The sequence below is a fragment of the Pseudopodoces humilis genome, chromosome 25, assembly GCF_049639895.1.
Source record: "Pseudopodoces humilis isolate 2021_Gansu_Grassland_sample_001 chromosome 25, ASM4963989v1, whole genome shotgun sequence".
NCBI classification, from domain to species: domain Eukaryota; kingdom Metazoa; phylum Chordata; class Aves; order Passeriformes; family Paridae; genus Pseudopodoces; species Pseudopodoces humilis.
In genome coordinates this window covers 6,353,577-6,366,909 of record NC_142224.1, presented here as the reverse complement: position 1 = coordinate 6,366,909, position 13,333 = coordinate 6,353,577, and the positions used below count along the sequence as shown (strand labels likewise).

Here is a 13,333-nt window from a genome sequence, read left to right as displayed (position 1 = left end):
CATGGCTCAGTGACGGATCCGAGGCACAGAGAGCGATGCCAGCAGAGCCGGGGACGTTTCCACCCCGGTGCCACGGACTGTGCTGCCACAGCGCAGGGCTCAGGATGTTCCTCAGGCACTGCAAGTGCTGTGGCCACTGAGAGTGAGCTGTGCTCATGGTCCAACCCTGCTTTGCTTTTCAGGAGTGTTAGGGGAGGGTTTCACAAGTGTTACACTGCTTGTTCGCAGAGATTTCTTTTCAGTAACACACCCTACAGCCACGTGAAAGCATTCACCTCAAACTTCACTCTGTGCCAGGGTAGATATGCAACAAATAGCTTACTCCATGAGTAGGGCAAGTTAACACCCAGCATTGCTGCTTTCTGCTTTCTTCTTGGAAAACAAACCCCACAACTTTTGAGTTCCATCTCAGAAAAAATATCTCCCTACTCTGAAATTTAGTCAGACAAAAAATATCTCATTATCTGAGCAGGCTCCATCCATCATCCTCCTGTCCTTCCCCAACACATTTCATGCTCCAGTTGGATACATTAAGTGCAGAGAAATACGATATCTGCTGAGAAAAACATTTTCTTGTGCCCTGCTGATGCTCTGAAGGGGCGGCTCCGCTGTGGCCGTGAGGGGAGCGGGCAGGATTTGTGGGGAGAGGATGTCAGAGCAGGGTGGAACACACAGCCCAGGTAACTGACCTGCTGCAGGGAAAGCAGCCACATCCACACGGGATGAGCAAGGAATTCCGAGTGTCACTGCGGCAGAAACCTGGCAGCTGGGCGCCTGCAAGGACAGGCCAGAGAAGCATCCTCTGCTGCACATTCCACACCTAAAACCAACTGAGCAGGCATCAGTGCAGGAGCCCAGCTGCCCCCAGGGCCGAGCTCCATGGGAGCACTGATGGAGATGCCCGTGTGCAAGGACAAGAGGCTCTTCCTCCTGCCCACACCCTCCCACTGGCCAACAAATCATCATCACTAGGCAGGAGAAGCTCAAGCCTAAGAGTTTGCTCTGAAAGTGGCGTTTCTTTAAGCTAAAGCCCTGCAGCAGGTATGAAATGCAGGTGTCTGGCCATGCTCCAGCCCATCAAGTCCTGGAGCCACAAGGTCACAACACAGGACAAGTTCTTGGTCTGGGGCTCCTCTCTGGCCATCTGCTGCTGCCCACTCAAGGAACAGACTGGGCTAACGGGGTCAAGTCCCCACACTGGAACATAATTACTTTTAACAAGCTCAGAGTTTAATTCAGAACATAAAACCAGATCAGTCTGAACTCCCTTCTCCTGCTCATCCCTGTTCCCTCCCAAGGAAGCTTTGTGCCTCATTCCCACAAGCTGCTCTGGAACAGCCCAAGGAGACACAAAAATCAGAAATAAGGGCAGAAACCTGTGCATGGGATACAGCAGGGCCTCCAGTGCAGGAGCTGGACAAAGAACTGTGCTTTAGGGGTGCTTTGTCCTCATCACATGGGCAACCCCTAAGGCTGCAAAATGGCCAAGGAGGGATTTATTTGAGGAAGAAGAGAAAAACCATTAGCTTTTTTCCCCCAAAACAATGGCCCTCTCTTATTCCACCAAATCACCAGAATTCCAGAGATTTCTGAAAGGAAGCCTCAAGGTTGTCCAATGCCCTTTCAACCCAGCCAGTTCCAATCCCCTCACACAACAGGGTAGATGGCATTTTTTGCTCTTCCCCGTTAAGTATTTGATCAAGCCTCACAAAGGTGCTAATGTATTATTAAAGCTAATGGAGCTCTACAAGAAATGTTAATGGACATTAAGTTTGCATAAATGAATTACACATTAGCAGAGTCGCAAGAAATCTCGTATCTGTCAATTTAGGCAGTATCTGATCATTCCTGTTTTCCTCATTACAGGAACATTACTTCCCGCTAGTTTCAGAGATACGAGAATTGTAACCAAGATGTTCATAATGAAACTACATAATGAAGCAGATGAAATAAATTAATACAAAACTTCCTCTCCTCCTTTCAATGTGATGTAGTTGAAGGGACCCTACAAAAACAAGGACTCTGAATTGTCACAAGGCCTGGTTTTCCAAGCACATGGCCCCGCTGTAGGGACCGTCCCACTTTGCTTTTGGGAGATGTTTCAGAACACAGGGATGCATGTACACAGCTCCAAATTTTCCACCAGGTGCATTTGGGACCACGGATATTTCCAGGTAGCTGCTTGCTGCTGTCATGTACAGTGGAGCAGCTCCTAAGGGAAGTGAGATGCATTATTAACAATGAACATGTCAGGAGCAGTACAGGAAATAGGCTGGCTTCAATCAGTGCTGCTACTACAGATTCCACAGAGCTCCATACTCTGATGTACAAATCCAGTTGATGCTGTATGTTCACAGTGCACAACACTGGGTTTCTCTTGCAGAATACACAGATTTTGCCAGTAAACTCACCATCTTGCTTTGAAGGGGGAGTAGAGAAGCACTTTTCAGAGATTAGTAGGCTGCTAGAAGAAAAATACTCAGATTTAATCTGTTCTGACAATTAAAAAGCCCAGCCAGAAACCTTTGATGCAAATTCTATGTACAGAGAGGTATTTCATCAGAGAACAAAGGTAAGCATTTATGGTATAACAGAGGGCTGGGAAAGTCATGGCTTCACCCGTGAAGTGTTACCTTACATTGTGATTATGATTTCTACGTAACAGGATATAATCCTCATCAATGCTGGAATTTTAACATGTAGGGATGGTTCCTGAACTCTCAAGCACACAATTTAATATATTAAGAGAATTAAAGGTTCTGCTACTCACACATAACTTCCAGGTAACGCTGTGTCTGCAAGTCTTTGACCGCAGGGTGATCCACCAGGCAGATGACAGGGACCCCATCGTCCTCGCGCCCCACCTTGAGCAGGAGCTGGCTGGTCACCGTGTACATGTCAGACCACCGCTCCACCTCTGACTTGCCTGGGGCAGGGAACAGAGAGAGAGGAGTGAGGACAGGCTGGAGCACCCCTGCAGCCAGGCCACCTCCCTCCCGTCCATGTTCCCTTTGGACACCCATCCTGTCCTCCTCTCCGTCAGGGTCCGGCCAAGTGAAGCCCATGCGATGTCACCGCACCGATTCACACCATCCCCAAATCCCCAGACTCTTAAATCAACGAGCCACAAATCCCCTCCCACTCCTGAATCAACAGTTAGCTACAGAAGTGATGGAACAGATCAAATTAATTAGAAGTAGTATAGATAGGCGGGAGCACTTGGCAGTGCTCTGTTTGAGGGAGGGCAGCCCCGCTCCGGACCGGCTGTCGGAGGGATGCTGTCACGGAAACGAGCAGGAAGACAAGACAAGACAAGACAAGACAGGACTAAAAGGATTTTTCCAGGAACTCAGCAAGCACCTGCTGACAGCGCAGCTCCACTCTGATCTGTGCCTTTTTATTTAAGAATTCACAGGCAAAATGCTAAGAGTAACTTCTGTAGCAGAGCTCTTCCAGACACCAAATATTGCTGTATAATATATGAAACCGGTGACACACGCAGACACCCCTTGATATTTGGAGGAAAAGCTTTCCTATGGGCACAGCCACACTTCCTGTCATTCACAAACTCACAGCCAGGTGTTTCAGTCTCTACTCTGTTAAAAAAAATATCTGAAGACTGAGCAGGGTGAGGTGATATTACATGAAGCTCAGCATTCTTCCCAGAGAGCTCAAAGCTGGGATTTGACTGCTAACACAAGAAAACTCAATCAAGAAGCTGGACAGGTCAGGCAGAAAGAGACAAACACTTTGTCCTGCTGCCCCTGGTATGGGGAGGGGAACCAGAACAGGATCATTAACTCCCTGCACACCAAGCACCAGGACTCAGCGGGGCACCACTTCACCAGGCAGCGGGTTTGCATCCCACCTGTATCAGCATCCTCCCAGCATGTGGCCTGCTCAAATGCTCTGTAGTGTTGGGCTTAAAGAGAGGATTTTATCCTGTCCTTGCAGGGGGGTGGGTTTGAAGTAATGAGTCTGGACTTCTGCAGAGAGTCCGTCAGTGTCTCAGACTGGGTAAAGCACAAAGGTGGTGTCAACCAAGCTCACATCTACATGCAGACTTAAACTAACAGCATGTCACATGCAATCAGAGTCAGTGACTTGAATGTGCAAGTACTGGGAGCCACCAGACTTCAGGGAGTCGGAGAAACCCATCTTAGATGAATATTCAACTGAACACGGGGAAAACACTCTACAAACAAGGGAGCTAGACGTGAAGGTGAATTGCAAATCTTTACAGCCCAAAGCGCAGACGATCCCTCTCGTGCCTAAAACAGGGCAGAAAGCTACACAAGCCATGCAGAAATGAATTCAGCGCACAGCTCTGGGCTCCTCAAGGTCACCTGCAGTTACAGCAGGACTCCAGAACCCGGCACTTGAGGCTGGCAGGTAGGCAGAGGACCAAATGGAGTTCAGCCCCCTGCGTTAGGGAATAATCTGTCTGCCCACACAGTCCTTTGTTCCTCAGCTGGCGCTCAAAGAAGCTCGCTCTACTTTTTTTTCTCTTTTTCTCCCTTAAACTGGCAGCAGAGAACAAACACCCAGCGTTACATAAATCACTTCAGCTCCCTGAACAAAGCAAGGGACTGAGAGGACACATCTACCGGTTAGCTCCTTGTTGCCTTTGAACCATCTGATGGTGGTGGCTGGTCTGCTGGCCATGGCGGTGCAGTTCAGCTCGATCTCCTCTCCCTCCACGGCGGTTTCCTTCTCGATATCAATTACCAAATTGCGTGGTGGGACTGGAATGGGAAACACAACACGTACCAGATGAAAAAAACATCTTTTGATCACTAACACAAGACAAAACCTTGAGGAAAACCTGTAAAATCTACTGAAGGAAACAAGCAACCAGCATTTATTTGATCTTTCAATCAATCAAACCTTTTGATAGGTGGTTTTGCAGTAATTGGAGTGAGCACTTTCACTCTCCACCTAATAATCACCGCAGTCTCACAAATTATTACTTATCAGGGTTGTAACTTTCTGTTCCCTCTCCCAAGCAGGCACCGTTCCAGGGAGAGCCGCAGCCTCCCGCGCTACTCGGGTGTGTGCTGCTATTTAAAAATCCAGCTTGACTCCGTGCACATTTCCTGACTTCTCTGACAAGGAGAGGAAACACAAAAGCTGACACTTGGCACTGCATTACTTACCAAGCCTCTAACCTCCACGGCAATTTTTCTCTCCTGCTGTTCAGCTCCAAGGCTCAGCCGTGAGCATGGAAGCAGGCCAGCAAACATCAACCTCATTTAAGATGCTCAAAAAGCCACAGAGCACAAGCCTGGAGCGGAACACCATCCCTTGGGAACAGCCCTGCTTCCCATCACACCCCCACAAACCGCCCCAAAGCCATCCCAAAACCATCCCAAAACCAAACCAAAGAGAGGAGGGAGCCGGCTCTGCCCTCAGCCACAAGTGCCACGTCCTTTGGGGTGCAGATCTGCTGCTCTGCCCAGACACACATCTTCCCTAGATCAGGAGTCTCCCAAAACACAAAGCTGGAAGACTGTACTCAATTAAAAATCATCCAGTAATACTGAGAAACAGGCTCTAACTTCAGGGGTAACAACCACTGCAGCACAGCCCAGAAATGGGACAAATGAGCTTAAAAATTAAGACATGGGAACAAGGGAATCTCTTTCCTGTGGAAGCAGCAGCAGCAAGGCAAAACCCAGGAAAAAGTGAACAGCGAGAGTTCTTGTGGCAGAGTCACGGCTTCAGAAAATCCCAGAACTTCCAAAGGAAACTCAACTTTGCTCTGATCAATGTGATTAAGCAACTGCATAGTTCAGATGTGACTCACAGGTCTTCAAGCTAATGAAGAGCAAATATGTATAAATACCATCCAGATGATCAAATGGACTAATTAGTCACTTGTGGCTTCTCTCTAAAAAGAACAGAATGGGCTACATATTTGAGACTTTCACATGTTCCAATTAAGCATGAATAAATCTACATATTGTGTCACAGAAGACATGGAAGTGCTGAAGCAAATGTGCAGCTCCCTGGGAGCCCCCTCTGCTCCCCCAGGCTGGCAGCATTAGAGGCAGGCCAGCAAAATCAGTCTTTGCTACGACTTCAGATCAATCACAGGCTGGGTGATGGCCACGAGATTTCTGGTGGGGAACAAATTCCTGGGAGGACCAGCCAATGCCAACATTGAGTGCCACTCCTCTGCCCTGGCTCATTAGTTCCCCTAATTAGGGAGCCAATAATAGAAAAGACAGGCAAGACAAGCCTGGCATCACAGTGCCCCATTTCTCCATGCAAGTACTAAGACCCTTCCTTCATCTTCTACTAATAAACCTCCCTCACCTTGCCTGCTTCCAGAGCTGAGGTTTGCCTGAGTACACGATGAAGGTGACAAGAAACCACCTCCTTTATGGATGTGGGGGAAAGGCAGCACACACACAGCCATGCCACAAAGGCTTCTCAAAAACAACTGAAGTAAAAGGCGTGAAAACAGACTTTTCCCTCAGTTCTAAAGCACAATTCATGCTTAAAAAAAACGAACAAAAACCTGCATTTATGTCTCCCACTTGAAAGACATGTGGTGCTGGCTTGCAGGTGAATGAAATGAGTATTCTCATTTCAAACACCTTCTCAGCATTGCCAGCAGTGAAATTAAATCCAATGAACTGTTTGTGCACGATTAGAGGCAGGAGCTGGAAGAGCTTCCCGTGCCTGTGAGCGCTGGAAAGTGCACAGAAACTTTGAAGGTGTTGATAACTGTAATAGCTGGAGTAAAACTGCTTATAAACATCACTTAACAACGTATAAAAACCTAAGACCCAAATCTCATTAAGCAAAAGAAGGAAGATTTAAACTAATCAGCAAGTGAGATCTTACATTAAGTCACCCTCCCTGATTCAGGTTCTCCCACTAATGGAGCCTTAAAAGCTGCTGCTAATCGGCAGGAGCCGCTGGAATAGAGGAGCTGCTGTCACTGCCAGCGCGGCCACACGTGCCTGGCCAGCAGCACTCAGGGCTCAAATCCTTGCTGCAAGCCCCTCTCCAGGTGGCTGGAGCTCCCCCAGTGCCGCACAGAGCCCCATCCCACTGACCCTGCGTGCCCAGGTGCGAGCACCCCGCTCCTTACCGAGCACCGTGATCGTGGTGTAGATCTCCTGGGGGGGGTCGGTGTAGAGCTGGCAGAAGTACCTCCCTTCGTCAGAGATGGACACGTTCGTCAGCGACACTCGGAGCTCGCTGTTGGAAAAGTTCACCAGCTGGAACCTGCTGTCCTTCAGCGCTGTGGGGCAAGCACAGCCTGGGTGACTGCGTGGAGAGAGGCAACGTCCCCTTCCCAAAGATCCCTACAGACAGCAGCACATGGAGGTGAGCACCCCTGGGCTCCTGATCAGATTCCATCCTGCTTCCTACCTTGCAGCTGGACCAATAAAACCTGGTTTTTTTTTGTTCTCAGATCATTTTAAATAATCAACATGAGCAAACCACCGGGCACAGTATCAAATCTTTGGATGTGGTTTTATTACCACGTGGCTTAGGGATGTGTAGGTAAAATGCTTATATTGTCTACAAAGCCCCATGACTGACTGTAGGCACTCTGGGCCAGCCTGAATGAGGAAGGAATTGGGAAAAGTAGAATTTAAACTTTGTTTCCTGTCCTGTTGCTTCCTGGGCAGAGAGTACAGCCGTGTCCCCACAGTGACACTAACACAGACCACTTGAAGCATCTCACTGTGGCCACCATGGCACTGTCAGCACAGCACAGACTTATCCACTGGACATGCAAGTGATGAGAGATTTTGTTGGGTATAAAGCAGTAGAGATTGCCCTGAAATTTTCAGTCTTTGGCCTGAAGAGATTACCCCTGAGAACACTGTGCTGTCTCGGTGTCGCTCTGTTCAATTTGTTTGTGTCAGCTAAATATTCGGCACTCAATTGCAATTCACCCTGAATTACAACAATCAATTCCCATTGCAAAGTAAGATGCTCTGACTTTTAGAGGGGACTGTGAAGTTTTCCATTAAGGAGAAGATTATGACTGTCTGTCTCACCTAACTCCACAGAACCAGCTGAACTGTAAGTGCCCAGCATTGCACAAACAGGAAAGATCTCAGCAAATGCCACATCCTGAGAGCAAGTGAGGCACAGGAGTCATGAGAGGAGCCATAAACTTACGCCTGAAATCTCTGAAGTAGATGGTCTGCCTGTTGGGGTTCAGAAGCTGGATCACCGAGTCATCGCTGTTCTTGACGCGGCAGCTGATGGTGGCCACGTCCCCCTCCACCACTGTCACGTCCTCCGTCACCAGGTTCTGACCATCACCTGCAGGACACAGAAAGGGACTCAAGGTCAGACACAGCACCAGTGGTTTCATCTGGGAATGAAAAGTTCCATTGCCACCAATGGAGGAACATCAGCCACTGACTCTGGGTCCCCCCCCACCAGCTGGTAGAGGAGCAAAGGAAAAGGAGCTCTGTGACGGGAATAGAGGAAGGAATACTGCCCCACACAGAAACACCCAGTATTCCCTTCCTCTCCCAACAGACACATCTTTTCAAATTACCTTGAAAGAACAACTTGCTGTAACAAGCACTTATCCTGTGACTGGAGCAGACAGACTTCAGGGAATCAGTCTTTACTCACTGTGTAATCAGTAGGTGCTATTAATGTCCAGAGGAAGGGAAAAAAAAGGATCCCGTGCAATTATGCTGTGGGAGCCTTCTAATCACTTACAGGTCATCACCCCAAAACTCTCCTCTAATGAATGGAGGCAGCACATCACCCGCACGCTGAGCCCTCCAGCGCCACAGGACGCAGGGGATGGCTGTGGGAATTGTGCCTCGCATTTCAATCTTTCCATAACTACTGGGAATCAGATGGGAGAGGTACTGAGACTTCAGCAATGCTCCAGATGAAGCCAGGATACCTGGGCACTTGGCCACAGGCTGGTTGGTCAGAGCTCTGCTGCTCCACAGCTGCCTCAGCCATGAGAAGCCCAAAAATGCAGGATTAGGATAAAGCTTGCACACAGGAAATCTGGGGATCGTACTTAAATGCCAGTTTTTCTCTCACACTGCATTTTCTTCATTTTTCTTCATCTTTCTTTCCAACTTGCCTTTATTATTTGACATCTCTTGGAAACAAATGTTTGACAAAAAGGTGCATTGTTTGGAAAGAGAAAGATTGATAAACCATCAGACTCCTCTCCACGCCTGATGGGCAGCAAGCTGAAGTCTGGGCACATTTTTCTGCCCTCTCAGTATAAATTTTAGATATATTCTCCAGATTGATGAACTTTGAGGAGCAGCAAGATTTACTATTAAACAGTAACACCTGTATTGGAGCACAGAGCCCCAGCCCCGCTCAGGAGGGGCACAGAGCCTGTCCCAGACACCTGCCTGCTCCACATTCTGCAGATCAGGATGAAACTGGTCCTGCTCAAAGCTCTCTGACCAGAAGATGAGCATTCAGCCACCCCACCCCACTATCAGCACCCTTAACGTGGTGCTTGTGAACCCTGGGGACACACATTAATGGCTGGACTCGATCATCTGAGAGGGCTTTTTCAGCCTAAGTGAGTCTGTTCTCAAATGCCAAACTGCTGTGCAGCCCCCAAAGGCTGTCCCAGCACAGCCCTACCCTGCCTGTGCCACACGCTGCCGTGGAGCTGCACAGCCACAGCCAGGCCCTGGCATCAATGAAATCAAACATCTCAAAAGTGGCTCAAGCAAAAATACTAAACATTACTAACTGCTTCTGGGGAATAATTTCATCAAACCCATTCAAAACAAGGTTCTTGCACAAGGATCAGCTTGATATGTTCTCATAAACGCAATATTCCCTACAAATCATTAACAAAGCTATTAAGATTCGATTTCCATCTAAGCAATTATTGCCAGCATATTTTTTTACATTTACTTTAAAAGACTCAATCCTATTTTCAATTCATTAAACTGTTCCTTGCGTTTACTGAATTTTACATCAGCTTAGAAGACTATTTGAATTAATAAGAATTACAGTAGAAGTAATTTAGAAATAAATTATTTGAAGTTCAAGCCACTGAAGCTTTACACGCCGGGATGCTGCTGCATTAAACCTGCCGATGGATGGCTGCAGAGTCCAGCACCTCGGTGTGGGCTGGCAGCAGATCCCTCTGAAGGAGGCTTTATCGGGGTTAATGATGGGCAGGGAGCACATAAGGACACGCTGAGCCCCTCCACAGCCTCCTGGGCTCTGCCTCTTTGCTCTTCATCAAAGCGCGGCTGATCGGCCGCCGTCTGCTCCGCTGACCTCAACGTGCTTCACCTCAGCCAAGGCCTGCTTCACCCCTCCAGATTCTATTCCTATCTGCTCCCAGGAAAGCCATTTCCATGAGCAGCAGCAATCACAAACTCCAAATTAAATAAAAATGCAACAGAAATCAAGAACTCTTCAGACCCATCCTCATTGTCAGCACCTCGGGAAGTTTCTCAGTAAATATTTACTGTCAGTGTATCCCTATTCTGAGCAGCATTAAAGTACACACACAGCATGACAATATTTTGGAACACAAAAGGACAGGCTGGGGAGGGGAGATGAAATTTATGGACTCAACAGGGAATCTCAGGAGCTAAGAGAAGAAAGGAAAATTACTGTTGAGAACCAATGTTAAATCCCTGGCAATGCTTTGGAGGGGCACAGCACAAGCAGATGCAACAGAAAGGCCCCAACAGAATGATAAGGAACAGAATTTAATCTGTTACACGTGGAGGGACTAGGACAGCACAGTGTCACAGTCCTGCTGGGATTCCAACACGAGGGACAAATCCTCATCCAGCGCATGGTGCACTGGACAGACACCAGAACTGGACTTGGAGCCTTGAAAATCTTGACTTGGAGTGTGAGGGATTGCTCCAGAGGGAGTGGAACAGGAACAGAAAGGAAGCCACCTCTGGGGGGTGTCTGGGTGAGCTCCTGTCTAACACATGCACTGGTGTTAATGAGCAAGGGAAAACACCAAAATGGGTGTCTGCAGTGCCAGGAGGAAAGAAAATACAATGTGTGCTTCCTTCACTACCCAAAGAAATTCTCCAGCCTCATTTACTGAATCTCCCTTTGCAAGGTGAAAAATGACACCTTGTTTTATACTTGCTGGAAGCGGGGTGAGGGGAGGGACACAATGCTTGAGGGATGCTTTGGCTGCAACCTGTACAATTAATTTTTGCACTTGTCTTCCTGCCTTAGACCACTGCAGTCTCTCCTCTCAGGGCTGCAGACAGACATAGACGAGTAAATTGTGTTTCAAACAAGTTCCCCTCAGCTGGACACAGCCCAGGGACCTTGGCTCATATGCAGCGGTCACATTTAAAATCAATTCTTTCTCCGCTTGTAGGACACCGGGCTAGAGGGAAGCGTCAGGGAGAGAGGAGGAAAGATTAAAAATACGTGCTGGGGAGCATGGTTTTTCAATTTCTATGGAATTTCTAACCACAGGTGCCTCAGCATGAGCTGCAGCACTGCTGGCTCAGTCTGCAGGATCCCGACACAAATGCTTTCCTGGGAAGAGGGGTTTTCATTACACCTGAACTGTGTAAGGCCGTAAACCTAAACAAAATTCCTCTTAATAGATTGAGTCAGAAGAAACAACTCACACAGATACACAAACTGTCCACGTGCTCAAGGGAAAAAGCGACACAATGCTCCATCCCCAGAATTAACACAATTTGAATGTCAACATTCATCTATCAGTTTCAAATGCCTAAAAGGAACGTGGTGGTTAGAGCAGAGACAAGTGGGTTTATAAACACTGAGCATCCACCTCCCCAGAAGCTTTCTCCTCTTTGTGTTCCTTCTCTTCCCTGAGCTGAGAAGCTCCTCTGCTGTCCCATCCATCACTGAGAGCTTCATCTCTTCCCTTCAACACAAATACCACCAGCAGCTCTTCAGGAAGAGAACCAGAACCAGAGACTCTTGGTCAGGGATCAGATACAGGAAAAAGGAGGGAACCCAAAGGCCGTTTAACTACTCTGCAGACCTGCTCCTAGGAGGGAGAGAACTGCCAAGGCAGTGTGGGAGAAGCCACTGGAGCTCTGTGCATCCAGGCTCCAAGTCTTGAGAGATTGTTCTAAAAAGCTGCAGTTGTCACACTTGAACTTTGGAAAAGAAGAGACAATCCACACTGATTGTGCTGGCAAGGAAAGGCAATTGCTGCCGATGGAGTTAATTTCATGGCATCTTTTCATGGGCAACAGCTGGAGACCAGGCTGCCCACAAAACACATGGACACACACGTGGGAGCTGCAGAGCTGCAGGAGGACAGAGCTGCAGGAGGACAGAGCTGCAGGAGGACAGAGCTGGGAACAGGCTGGGTCAGGAACCCACCCAAGCCAGCCCCGATTCCCCCGTGGGTGGCCAAAGCACAGCAAGGCAGAGGTGTTCTCACCCACTCACAGAAAGGTTACTGGGAGAGGCTGGGGTGCAGGCAGGGCAGGAGAAGAGGCAGCTGCTGCTCCTTCCACTCCTGCACAGTCCCTAAGGGAAACCCTCCGAGGCCAGAGAGCCTGGAGCCAAACATGGCACCTCCGAGCAATTCTCCTCTCAGTGTGGCCTTCACCCCAGAGGAAAATGTTTTTTCCACCAAGATTCACAACTAACCTTTTGCAACAGCAACTTTCTCTTCTATTAAGATGTAATTACCAGCTTTGTGACCCTGAGTCAAGCCTCTCTGAGATTTTCCTGCATTCAAGTAGCTCTTATTCCCTCTTCAGCATCTTCTCCATGGCCAGTAACAGACCCAGCAACTCCAATCCCAAGGCAAAGAGCTCCTCAAAAAAAGTGATGGTGGCAAACAAATAGAATTCTAGAAAGATCTCCCTTTTGAGTTAGTTCTGTGCAGATCTGTCAGCTGCAATTCAGCACTGGGGAGTCTCGCCCATGAAAATTCCTTGCTGAGCACCAAGAGGAACAGGGATTTTCCTGAGCCAAAGTGGGCAAAGCTTTCTCAGTGATGGTGGGAACGGGGTATGGCAGCTCCGTGTCTCCCTCTGAGGCAGGGACTACACCAGGCTGGTACGGTAACGCCCACCTGGTACTTGGATTTTTCCTTTTGGATTTAATGCATGCTATCCTTTCTTTATGCTGCAGCCAGGTTTAAGGGAACTGCTCTGAGGAAGGGCACTGCCAACAGACAAATTTGCTGTGCCAGGTTTGGGATCCCCTGGTGATGCTCCAATTCCCATTTAGGAGGGAGAAAAGAAGGGGTGGGAGAAATTAACATTCACAGAAACTGTTCCCAAAATGTTGATTTCCTTGAGTCTCCCTGGCACTGTCTGCAGGGACAGAGCCGCTCCTGCCGCCGGGATCTCATCCCTTGTCACAGGCT

The 13,333-nt window shown here is 48.4% G+C and overlaps 1 protein-coding gene across 10 annotated transcripts in view; it reads right to left on the bottom strand.

The window, feature by feature from the left end:
• The window catches only part of CADM1 (cell adhesion molecule 1), a 133,346-nt gene that overhangs the window by 36,815 nt on the left and 83,198 nt on the right, over positions 1–13,333 (bottom strand). For 6 of the 10 annotated variants that reach the window (XM_014259792.2, XM_088066923.1, XM_088066922.1 and 3 more), the window contains exons 2-5: positions 8,149–8,295; positions 7,103–7,255; positions 4,608–4,745; positions 2,771–2,926 (exon numbers count right to left, since the gene is read on the bottom strand). In XM_014259792.2, coding sequence (XP_014115267.2) covers positions 2,771–2,926; positions 4,608–4,745; positions 7,103–7,255; positions 8,149–8,295 — 594 coding nt within the window. Of the gene's footprint in view, positions 1–2,770; positions 2,927–4,607; positions 4,746–7,102; positions 7,256–8,148; positions 8,348–13,333 lie in introns of those variants that run through there. The other 4 variants (XM_088066921.1, XM_088066924.1, XM_088066927.1 and 1 more) reach the window with 1 other exon arrangement.